Below are 13,412 nucleotides of genomic sequence, written 5' to 3'. Positions count from 1 at the left end.
GGCGCAGTATAGCAAAAATGGCTCTTGTGCCAATAAACCATACAACAACAACAACTCGAAAGTGAAATTATAGTTTATGTGATTATGTATTTCTCACAACGACATGCGAAGAAAGTGTTTTTCTTTAACTGACTACCCCAATTTCTGCCAAATACTGTCATATTAGCAACTTTTAAATAAAAGAAATTATTAAATAAGTACAAATGAATTAAGACAACAAATTAAAAAAAAAGAACATGCTCGTAAATTTTCAGATGTAGTAGAAAATTCCTAGTTATATTTAAGGGAGAAGCTGAATTAATTATACAAATGCATTTCTATTAATGTAAAAAATAAATTTATTGCTATAATTATAAGAAAAAAATAAGTTTGGAAAGCATGCAATTATCCATAAGCAATGATTTTTTTTCTTCATTTTAACAATAATAAATACTACATCGTAGAAAACAAACACACAGCTTTTTTCTACTACAATCCCAAACTGATAAAGATCAAGCTTTATCTTTCATGGGAGTCGTACAGTGCGTTTCAGGTTATTTTCTAATTTGCAAACTGGTATTATGATAAATGATATATTTATTAATATTTTATAGGTGTTACCTTACTTACAATTTGCAAGGCACTTCATTAATATTAATTCGGATATAATTAGAATGTCGGCATTAGATGGGAAATCATTTGTATTATCACTCTTCATTATCATCTTTTTTTTATATATTCAGTTGCAGCTTACAATGAGGAATAGTGCAGAATTTATTCCGTTTTTTACTTCCTCTTCTTTTTAAACAAAGCATTAATAATTCCTTTCAATTGAAGAAAGATCTTTGAAGTAAGGAATAAGAGAAATAGCATTTGAATAATAAATGTTGAAACATTTTTAATAACAAAAATGCGTAACTAAGCAGTTAATGGAAGGGAGGATATTTCCTTCATCAGAACTTCAAAAAAAAAAAATTAACGCGCTTTAGTAGCTTTGTTAATTTTTTATATATATTTTAATCTTTCAAATCTTATTTTGAGCGTTATTCATTCTTCATAATTAGAACTAAAAAAATATTAAAACGAAAAATAATAACTGAATATCCATCACCATTTATTTGTATTAAATCTGTTTTTCGTAACTTATTTCCTGGTTTTGCAAAAATCAAGCAATCCTGAATTTTAACATATTTGAAAGAAATATTTAGCTTTCTCTTTTGTAAAACAGATTAAGATATTTTCTCAAAGGCATAATGAGATAATTAAAACTATTTGCGCGATTATTAAATTTTCTCCCTCGGAACACTAATGTAAAATATTTGTCAAAAAAAAAAATAAAAACAATTAAGATATGTTGGAATGGAAGAAATAACTAAGCTCTCAGGAAAATATTTATAAATTTTTTTAAATGTAAATACGTTCTATATACGTTATAATAATTCTATTTCATTAAAAAATAATGTTCGGCTAGATTCAAACACCAATTTATAATTTCTGCGAGAAATTTTAGAAATTTCGTAGAACGTAGTCAGTTTTTATATATTTTAGGATGGACTTGAATGACAATGTCTTAAATGATTCAATATATGAAATACCGAGTTATCCTAAATATAGTTTGTTAGAACTCAATTCCAATGAAACTACTGATCCAAACGCAATTCCATTTAATTTGTATTCTTTTCAGAACATGGTATATCGATTTTATATGTATATATTATACATAGAAGCATAGTTCACATATTCGAAGATCTAAATTGGCTATGCAGGTCTAACAGTAAAATAAATAAAATGCAGAGAAATATAGATAGATAATGCAGTAAAATGGATATAAAAAACGAAACGAAGGAATATTTTATACGATTCATTAAAATTTAACAGGTTTTATACTGAGAGAAAGTTTTGGCAATTCCTTTTCATTTTTAACATTTACATTATTTTTACACACTGCTATTCAGAGTTTTTTATTTTTTGTAAATTTTATTTCTTTCATTTCACAATTTAGCCAACAAAATGTTTTCATTAGAATATGTTCCGAGCGTATTGTTTCATGGCTTTTTGAAAATCGAGATCGATATCATGTTGCATTATTTTTTTTCCAACTGTCTGATGTGCAAAGATGTATGATGATTAAGAAAGCTGAATTATTTAGATTAGCAAAGTATAAAAATCCATTTAAAATACCCTTCTAATCACAAGGTTTAAAAATTGTAAATTAAACTTTTGCTAGATTCAAATAAAATTTATTTTGAAAAACAAATGGTAAGATTCAAGACACTAGGAAAACTATTTCCGTTTTAAATAAAACAGTGCTATTAAATTATTAAAAATAGTTTTATCTGGAAATGTCTATAAAATATTCAATCTTGTAAAACATTGTTTTACAAGATTGAATATTTTAATTGAATATTAATGTATTGAATTAATATTCAATCAATATATATTGATTGAATATTAATGTATCTTCAACTGAAAATATTCAGTCTGCAGTGGCAGTTTGCTCTCAGTGAAAAAAAAAAAATGTAAACTTGTCTTTTACTAAAAAAAAAATAAATAAAAAAAATATTTCCGATTATCTAAACAGTATGTATGCAAAATAGCGTTGTGTTTGCATTGTTGAATATTTTATTTATAATGGAACTCTAAACACTTATGTTTCAATTATGATTACCCTGTATTAATAAATGATATGTAGTATACAACAATATTTAACTTTTTTTGAATTTTAAATCAGATTTCGTATTTACAGTTGACAGTTCTTAGAAAATGCAAGAATAATGTGGTAGCTCAATATGACTACGTTAAAAAAATCAAGTTTTGGATGAATTATCATATTATATATATATTCTTAATTTCTAAACAATTTTCTTTATAAAATCATTTCAATTTTGTTTCTAAGATGATTCTTTGGGAAGTTATATAATTTTTTTATATTTGAATAATCAGCATTTTAATGTTACACCTTTAAATCAAATTTTGATAAAATTTCTGGCCAAAAAGTCTTATATATTAAACTCTAATGTATACTTGTTATCAAATTTAGTATGATAATTTCTCAGTAATTTCACAGTTTCTGAACTGCAAAATGAATATTCTGTTCATTAAGAAAAATGTATAGTTGTTTTAATGTTTCACAATATAGAAAAAAAATGAAAATTCCATGTTATTTACCATTTGAATCTTAAAGCTTAAAGATAAGATACAAATACAGTGTATTTCGTTGTTCGGGAACTTGGAAATATCTTACCTAAGGTAACTTCAAGATTTTGAACAAATCTTTTTTTTAAATTTCTGAAATAGAAGATTTTTTGATTTATACTTCATTTTAGCAGGAAAAATTCCATGTTTTCTTCCAAATTTCAAAGATATTTTGGACTTAATATAGATATTAATTTCTTTTCAATTCTGAGAAACATTTCGGATATATTTTTGTTTTATATATGTTTTTTTTCAATTTATTTTATATCAAGATTCAAAAGTATACGTATTCTATTGCATTTTTCAAAAACCTCATCCCGAATTTAGTCACGTAGCTTAAATTGTAAATACAGAAACACGTATTGAATAATTTGCTTAATAAATATATATTACTTAAGCGCACTTATAATAAATACTGATTACATAAACGTACGTTAATAAATACAGATTCATATACAAATTTACAAATGTTTAAATTTAAACAAAAATAAAGTCTTTAGTTAAATAAAATATCACCAAACCTAAAGTATTAGTGAATGATAAAAATTAAACCTTCTACAAAAATCCAAATCTAGATTTATTACTTCCTTTATAATATTTTGTAAAATTCTATGATTAGATTATAATGCACAAAAAAACTTTATATCTCATTAATTTCTTGAGCACAAGAGAAAAATGTCGAAAGCATGCATTATTGTATCCGCAATATTATTTCAAGACTTTCAAAACTTTTGCGTTAATGGTAGGAGGGCAATTTCTTTATGCTGTGCAAAATGCAAACATGAATAACTATAATTTATGAAATAAAAATAGAAACCTTTTGTCATAAACATTTATCATTGCATTTCAGCAGACATAATCAGAAGTTGAACTTTCTTGAATAAAAAGGTTGCTTTAGGACACAATACACTTTTTCTGATGTTATGATATATTTATACAAGCAACACTTATATAAACCTAAATAGAAATCAGTGAATTATAAGCTTAACAAAATCTGCTTACAACTTAAATGAATTTCAGCGTCATAAATTGTCACAGGAATTCTGACACTTAATAGTAAAGAACACAAAGAATATGTGGTGATTGTTTGTTTTAGTTTTTCATTGTTCTTTAATGTAAATCATAGAAATGATGTCGGAGTGTGTTTTGAGAGCTGGAAACGTGCTCTTTGGAGCGAGAGAATGTAATAAACACCAAACTGAAAGTCCATATGTTCATGTAAAATTTTGTCATGCACAACGAAAATTATATTGTTTTCCTTTCTATAGAGTGTTGTTTATTACGAGTTGATTTTACCACACTCTCACCAAATTCAGACGCGTGCAATCGATCTAAACATAGGGATAAACAGCTTTTTTCGATTTACATCCCACTCTGTTTACATTTAAGATTAAGTCAAAGAATTTAAATGATGGGTACAAACTTTATTTACATACAGATATGTAATAAATATAGCATGCTTCTTTATGCAGAATTTTAAGACAATTGTGATTCTAGAAGTAACCTGCAGAAATATCTATATTTGAATCAAAAAATGTAAATGAAAACAAAAATCAAAAGTTTCTTTGATCCAGAGAGAAAAATAAGCCATTCTTTCTATGTTTCATTAAATGAGATGAGTTTCATTAAATTGTTGGGAGTGTGTAGCCCTTTTTTTAAAACTACAGGAAAAGTATTACATGAATTATTTTTATACTATAAAAATCCGAAATTCATTGAATCTTAATTTTGTAAATAAACATTTTTATCTCAAAAGCTTCCTAAATATCTGAACAAAATACTTTTATTTTGGTGAATTGACATCTAGCTGTACTATTTGTTGTAGGTTGTTAAATAATATCACGTGACTTTGTATAACAGTCCAAAGCTTTATGATTAAAAAGAAACACAAAAGCTTTAATAGGTAATTGGACTCGGAGCATTTTAGGTACCATATTACGTAAAAGATTTGCATTAGCTACAAGGCATAGGCAGTAAATTGCCTACTTGCAAAACTTTCAAGTGTAAGTAGATCACATATTTGTAAGTAAATTTACAGCTGTGAAATTTTTTAATCGTCTGATTATAGACTATCCAAAAATCGACACATTTGTATAAGTAGACACATTTTTCAGAATTTCTGTATCACTAGTTCTTTGAAAAACAATGCTTGAAATTTAGTAACAAGCAAGCTTTTGAAATTATATTTCATAAATTTACTTATCTAATTAGTTTTCATTCTTATATCTTTTTAAAAAAATTGTTTCGATGTTGCAATATTTGCTATCCGAAAATAAAATGTTTGAAAATGGAGTTGCAAATATTTAAGTTCAAATGATATTTTTCGATTTTTAAGAAGTATAGAAATTTTTAATGAAAAATTAATATTTGAATTTCAATTTACATTCTAAGTCTCTTTTGTAATTTCTATGAAGAATGTTGAACAAGCATGGAAGCTCCTATTAACATTGGTAGAACATAAGTTAAGCTAATACTAATCTAAGAAAGAAGGTGCTCTATTTAACTTACATTAATTTGATGGTCATTGAATGTTACATTACGCTAAATAAAGTGTCGTACGTAATTAGGAGTAATAAACCGATTGATCACGAAGCGTATTTGGCTTGAATCGATGGGTTGAATCTGAGTTGATCCAATTGGATCTAATAAGTTGATCACTGTCCTCGGTATAATTTCCAATATTCTGGAAGTATAGCAATCCTACAGGAGCTCTTATTCTTAAGAATTGTTTTCCATTTATATATTTCAACTTGTTGTAAAAGTTTTGTAGTAACTTTTTACTCTTTAGTGAATATATAATCAACGCTTAGCAGCATTTTTGCATGAGAATGAAATTTTCGTTTTTGGCCTAACATAGTAACTTTGATTTTACTGGAGACTCCAGTCAATATACGAAGTTCTGTGCTAAGGATCTGTGTTAGACATCTAAAGATATTTATACCAACCGTCAAAGTTCAAAAAATGCTCAAGATAAAGTTTGCCGTCTTTTTGCAACAGATTTCACATAATATTAAATTTTATGAATATTCTCACTTTAAAAACATGAATGCAATGTTTAACCTTTGAATTTCCCCATTTCAGGAATCTGTCCAAGAGGAAACACCAATACGATTGGCAGGCGCAGATGAAGATGAACTTTCAATCGAAGAACCTCCAAAAGTAGAATATTTGGACACGATTCAGCCACGGCGGTTAAAGTAACTTTAACTAATTTTCTTTATCCAGTATTGATATAAAAATAGAATTTAAATAATAATTTCAGTTATCTTGTTCTATTCAGTCAAATAAAAATAATTAATTTATGGCCTTCAAAATCTTAATGAAAACAGTTTTAATACATATATTTTAAATGAAGTACGAAATGTAAAATTATTTTTCTCTGAATTATTATTTATAAAAATTCTTGCGAATAATAATTTATACATTATTACAATAATTATCATAGCATTTTGAAATCAATTTTTTCATAAGCTTTATTACCATGTGCTAATGATCAGTAAATAAATTAATAATTAACAAAAAATTATAAAATCGTGTACTATCATCGAAAACATAGAAATGCTCAGAACTTCAAAATGCTACCGTTAAAGAATGCGATTGAAAAATCGATTACAGAGTTTCATCTAAACAAATAGGAAACAAACCATGTAAAAAAAGTGTATAAAAGGAATTTTTATGGCGAAATAAAATATCATTCGATTAAAGAAACAATAATTTTGATCTAAAAAAATGTTGTCTTTTATTTACCAGACAAAATATATACTATTTAGGCATCCAGTCTTTGAAGTTTAGTAAAATGACACCATAACAATTTCCCGTTATTTTCTCTACTTCAAAATAAGAACCAAGCATTAAAAGCTTATAGAAATGGGTTTTCATTAAAAATTTATTCAGCCAAAGTAATAACGGACGGCCTGTTGTATTTTCAGGAGCAAACCTGATCTCCACTGTATCTCGGATATGTATCGTGAAGATGTCGTTTTGCCACTGGATCAATTGAAATCAAAAGCTGTAACAGCTGTCGCTGAAATTGAGTCGGGAGAGAGCACCGAAGATGATGACTTAACTGCACAAAGAAAAGGCAAGAAGAAGGATTGAATTTTGGCTTTAATATGAAAGAAGCCGAATATATATATATATTTTTTTATTTTTATTGGTTTGACATAGAAAGCAAAACTCAGATATTTCTTCATTTAATTCTAAATTTTCTGTTTTATGTTTTGAAATAACTCAGAATTGAAATATTTTTGACAGAAAGTTACAAAAGTAATTTAGTCAAAGAGTCACTAAACCCAAGAGAACTTTTGGAACAATATGTAAAAATTATCTTCGACTTTTTAATGTAAAAAATAAATTTATATATTTTAGTTTATTTAGAAATACTTATCACTGCTTTTAATAGATTATAATATTTCATGACAGCATTCAAATTTAAATAAAAAATTAGAAATAAATCAAAAATTATTCGTAATCAAAAGAATTGTTTTAAAATTTTTAGAAGAAATTAGTCAAAAATTATTTGTGATCAAAGAAATTGCCTTAAAATATCAATCGATTTCAAAAAATTACAGAATTACTTTCAGATATTGAAATCTTTGAATGATTTATGGATTTAATTTCAGAATGATGCATTTTGTTTTAAATCCATCTATTTGGATTATCAGACGAAAATCAGAAAAAAAAAACTTTCATGCTTTATAATGCAAACCATATGATCAAAAAACCATCGCAAAAAGATTTTAGTTATTTAATTAAAGACTCATTCCATATATATTTGCCACTAAGGAAATATTTAATAAAAATAAAGACTGACTTTACTACAGAAAGGTGATTTAAACTACAAATTTAAAAAAAAATTAATTAAACCGTCTTTAAAAGTAAAACTTTCTTAGTGCAGTTAAAAGAAGATTTTTTAAAATTTTATTTATTCTAATTTTAGTTTTAAAACTTCTGCACCCAGAAAAGTAATCTGATACATTAATTATTCCCATAATAGAAGGACTTGTTTATTGCTCCGAATATATATATATATATATATATATATATATATATATATATATATATATATATATATATATATATATATATATATATATATATATATAATTGCTTTAAGTTGAATTTTCCTGAAGATTAATCTACATCTTTTAACACTGTGTAGGAAATTTTAATAATCAAATTAAAAAAAAAAATATCAAAATAATGTGCCATCTTGAATGGAGCCTATAAATAGTGCGAAATTAAAAATTCAATTTTTCTCAAATTTCCTATCATATGAAGCTAATAAAATCAAAATTGAACTAAAATATTGCATAAAACAATAATCAAGTTTTTAAAAGGTTTAAATATTTTATTACCTTCGAGTATGATTAAATTTTAGACAAATGCTCAAAATATATAAATTCATGGAAACTTTGGAGAGTGAAAATTCGATTAGAAAATCCTTTTACACAATCTTGAAATAAATCAGGCTAATTAAAATCATTCAGCTTTTATGTGAATTAAAACAACTACAAAAAAAATTCTAACTGGAATGAACTCGCCAAAACTTTCTTGTATACTCCCTGATAAAACTCTCATCTGAAAAATTGTGGGGCTAGGTGTAAGGCAAAGAACGCTTTCCATGGTATTGGCGCTCATTAGTTACAAAATATTAACTTTTGGCATGAATTTAGCATTTTTGCTAAATCTACTGTGTGATGCTTGGCGAGTGTTTTGGCGATTAAAACCAGGCATGCGGTTAATAGTAAACGAAAATCGAATTTTTATTTTAGATTCATTTTCTCCAACCGAATGAAGCCATAATTTGTTTCAAAACTGTAATTATAGTCTCAAAATCACGTACTAAATTTGATATATTTAAATCATAGGCTTTTGATTCATCGCATTTACAAGTGAAGACTGACAGACGATCAACACGTTTACGGATTTGGCTCAAAATTTGATAGGTGTCTGCACTTTGTATGCCAAATCTGTGCATTGAATTGTATCCCTCTAGCTCTCTTCTTTTTTGAATTTTTCATATTATTTTCAAATAGTCGGACAAGGATACTTCTTCTGAAGGGATTTTGCTCAATATTTGATAGAAATTTACAAATTTGGTGTAATATGCTAAATTTCATCATTCTAGATCTGGGCGTTTTTTAGTTATCTTTTTCAAGAACCAACAGACAGACACATAGCTAATAATATGTTTTTCGAACTCAGGTAAGTCTAAAAGGCGGAGATTCGACAAAATCTCTAGTCGAATTCTTGAATTTTTTGAACGGTTGCAATACTTTCTATATATTTCGTATACGAAGCAATTAAAAAAAAACTTAAATTAAAAGAGAAAAAAATATCTGCATACGCTTTTATCTATATCTCTCTGACGTATCAGACGATCTGTAAACTTATAATATAAAAACAATAAATTTCCGAAGATCTATGTTTATTGCAGGAAGCTTGCGCTGCCCATGTAAGACAATCAGAGACACTCTTTACACTATATTACAAAAATAGCATAGAAAATAACTAGTTTGTAAAAGAGTCAAATTGTTATCTATTAGTTTTGAAGATTTAATACTTGTTGGAAAATTATTGCAATAATGTCTATAAATGAACAAAATAATAATATATTATTTCTAAGCTTTCAATAAAGAGATAGTACAGGAATGTTTCAAAAGAAAAGTACAGCATACGACAAAAGTGAAAATAATTTTGTATTTTAAGTTACAAAAGAAAAGTTCAAAGACTCATTATGTCTAAATAAAAAGCGCCATAATATTACTTTTATTTGAATATATCCATTATTGAATAAAACATAACTTATGATCCAGTTTAAAGTAAAAAAAAAAGTGTTGCACACTTACTACTTTAATTCAATATTTAAAAACATAAATATTGTACCGTTTACCATCGACAAACAGATTCCTTTTTAAGCGCATCTAATATTTCAAAGTTTATTTTTATTAATTCTTAGCAATATGTTCATTGCCTTCTTTCAAGGGAAAACTCAGTAATTATTGTAATTAAATAATTAATTCCGGAAATTAGGGAACTTATCCTCTAAATGCCAATCTAAATACCATTTTCGTGAAAGACAATAATTTATCTTAAAGCATTTGTAACCAAAACTGATAAATATTTAATGAAGTTTTTATGAATTTTTATAAGCTAACCTATAATGATAAATAATGCCTATTCTCAGATACTAAAAATCTCTGCAGTTCTGCGCATGCGTCAGGAGGTATTGTTTTTATCAAAGTAGGGAAGTGACAAATGATAGAGAAGATATTTTCATTTATTTAGCATTATAATAAATAGATAGCATTCATTGAATTTTGTAGCGTAGCAGCAGATGATAATCTGGGAAATATATATAGATATATGAACAATAAATAAAGTAATTATTAACATAAGCAGGAATATAATCGACTTCAACAGAATTTGCAATAATATGATAATAAGAGTACAAACGCATGGCTATCAACATGTTGAAATCTGACAAAATAGTTAATTTAAACTAATAATTAATGGTCTATTTAATAATAATAATAATAATTTCTGATATTTTTCTAAATCAGAATAATAACTGAATGAGACTAATATAACATTACTGTACTAATTGATTTTTCTGAATTTTTGGACAGTAGTTAGCTAAATTTTGTGAAATCATGAGTATAGTTTTAACCAATAAAAATAAAAATGAATTTAAAGGAAAACTTTTAATTGAGTAATGTCTGAAAAAGGCAGGATGAAGACAAACGGTGCACTTTTTTTTTCTGACTTTGCGGTGGAATGTAGATTATTATGATCCGTGCAATGGAAGCAACAGGACGTATGTTTTTCGGAACATTTCTTTAACAATCACATTTACACTAAAGAAACACAAAATCAAGACAAGACATTCACGCGCGCAGCTTAACTGAACAGTTTCATCTCATTCTCATTACTATCTCAATGCACTATGGGATGCGTATCTAATCAGGCATCGCCATCTAGTATCCAAAAGAGAAGATAAAGTAATGCAACTGCTACAAAATTATTTATTTCCTATCGTTATAATAAAAAATATCTATGCATGATTATTGCAAAACATTTCATAGTTAAGTTGATTTAAATATAAATTGGTTAAAAAAAGTTTTGTACAATTATAAGAATATCTACGGAATGATTATATTTAATAATTATGATTAAAATATATATAGTTGCTACTAATTATATAATAATAAAACTTAAATTGAGTCTGAGAATGATAATTTTTGAAGTTAAAGAAAATGTCATCAATAAACTACAAAAGTTAAATCTTCAAAACCGGAATCCCAAGAACATGTAACTAATATAAATTGCTGGATTTATTGTCGAATAATCCAACCTTTAAATTATCATCACTTTATTAGAAAAACTTGCGAATTTCTTTCAACTCAAATCAATAGCTTTTCAGCATTCCCTTTTCAAAGGCATTGCTAGAGGAAATTACCATCCTGCTACTTTCATTTCTTTAATGAATAAATTGGAAAATTGATACAGGAGTCGCACTTAAGATTCAAAATAAATCTTCGTAATAGACATCGAAAGTTATCTGGTCATAATAAATTACAGCTATAAATTGCTTCGAACCTTAAAATGAAGGGTGAAAATCTCCGCTACCGTAAAGGTTCTCTTTATCCGAATAAAAGGGAAGCAGGAAAAAAAAATCACACCGCATTTCTTTTACTAATAAATAAAAATCTATCGATGAGTTATAACCCTTTTTACAACGCAAAACAACATTATAATCCCCGGATCACATCGAAGAGCTGACAAAAAGCATTTTTTAACACGTCCGCTACATTTTTATTTAACACCCTTTAAGACTACCCTTTCTGAATTAAACATGAGACACCAACTTCGAGAGTACAGCTTGACAAGACATATTTTTTCCGCCTTGCTTCTTCTTTCTACTGTTAAAGATCGCCTTAAATAAATGTCTTTTCCTTTTAATACCTGTTTAATAAATGACGCAGAGTTGAAGCCGTTTTTTGCTCTTTCATTTTCTGTCCGCCTGAATCGAGTGACTAATTAAAAAGATAAAACATCAGACCTTCGGAAAAATATAGGATGACGTTAATAAGGACTGATCCGGATCCAACTGCATTTTTCTACAGATTGTTTTTCAGTGAAATTGGCATTTTAGTGGTCGGTTGGATCGATTTGATGTAATGGATTGGATTTCAAATTCAGCTCGATGCTGCTAGTCATTGAATGTTAAACGCTCGATTTGTAAGAAAGCTTTGGAAATGTCTTTCGAGCTAATGATGGCTGTCTTCTTCTCTGTTGCTTGTTGCCATTCAACCCAAGCCTTTCAAATTGTTTTCAGAAAAATTGGAATCATTACTTACTTTGAGGGGACCTTCACCTAAAATTCACTTTATCGCAATAGGATTTTAAATTTGTTCTCAGTTTTATAACTAGTAATCAGATAATATCTTTTGCAAATCCAATTTCTGCATATTTAATTCTAACTTTATTTAAATAAAAATTAAATTGGTGGTATTTGGAACTTAAGACAATGAAGCTATTATATAAAATTAGAATTTGATTACTGAACATTATATTATTATTATATTAAAATTATTTTTAAATAAGAAAGCTCTTTGAGATTAAAATATATTGACACGATATAAATTAATTTAATTTTAACTGATCACCTTAATATATTTCGCTGCTTGAAGGTATGAATTAAATTATAAAATTGAAAACAAATTTTTTACCTTATAATTAGATATTATTTAACTTCTACAATTTTAATAAATATTTAAACGACGAGAACAAAACAAAGGATGTTGAAGAATTAAGAATTGACTTTTATTTATCGAATATAATTATCAGAATTCTTTCACAAAATAAACATTTTAATATGAAAATGCTTGTGAATTCAGAATAAAAAAATTAAAATAATCTCTTGTTTCATTGCTTATGGTAATAATTTCCGAAAAATGAAAAATATGAAATTAATTTATATGTTTTCAAGATTGGTATTTTTAGAAATTTAATAAAACATTTGAAACGCTATATTCTTACAATCTCATGCTTTTAAAAAAATGAATTTGTCATTTTCCTTGGCCTATTGTTATAATGATTGGTTACTATTTGTCAGCAGCTTCTTAATATTCGTCCGAGGGTATGTTGACATAAGTAATAAAGTCTCGACTCCAGAACCATTGATTTACAGTCTCGAAACGAGATTACACCGAAATTGCATTGTGTACGTAGGT

The 13,412-nt window shown here is 26.7% G+C and overlaps 1 protein-coding gene across 2 annotated transcripts in view; it reads left to right on the top strand.

Annotated features, from left to right (window-relative positions):
- The window catches only part of LOC129961866 (probable serine/threonine-protein kinase kinX), a 196,887-nt gene extending 189,448 nt beyond the window's left edge, over positions 1–7,439 (top strand). For both annotated transcript variants that reach the window (XM_056075465.1, XM_056075464.1), the window contains 2 exons: positions 6,256–6,371; positions 7,104–7,439. In XM_056075465.1, the coding sequence (XP_055931440.1) occupies positions 6,256–6,371; positions 7,104–7,272 (285 nt within the window). In that variant the 3' untranslated portion in view covers positions 7,273–7,439. The remainder of the gene's footprint in view (positions 1–6,255; positions 6,372–7,103) is intronic.
- The last annotated feature ends 5,973 nt before the right edge of the window (positions 7,440–13,412 follow it).

This window comes from Argiope bruennichi, chromosome 2 (genome assembly GCF_947563725.1).
Source record: "Argiope bruennichi chromosome 2, qqArgBrue1.1, whole genome shotgun sequence".
Lineage (NCBI taxonomy): Eukaryota > Metazoa > Arthropoda > Arachnida > Araneae > Araneidae > Argiope > Argiope bruennichi.
This window is presented reverse-complemented; position numbering and strand designations above follow the sequence as displayed.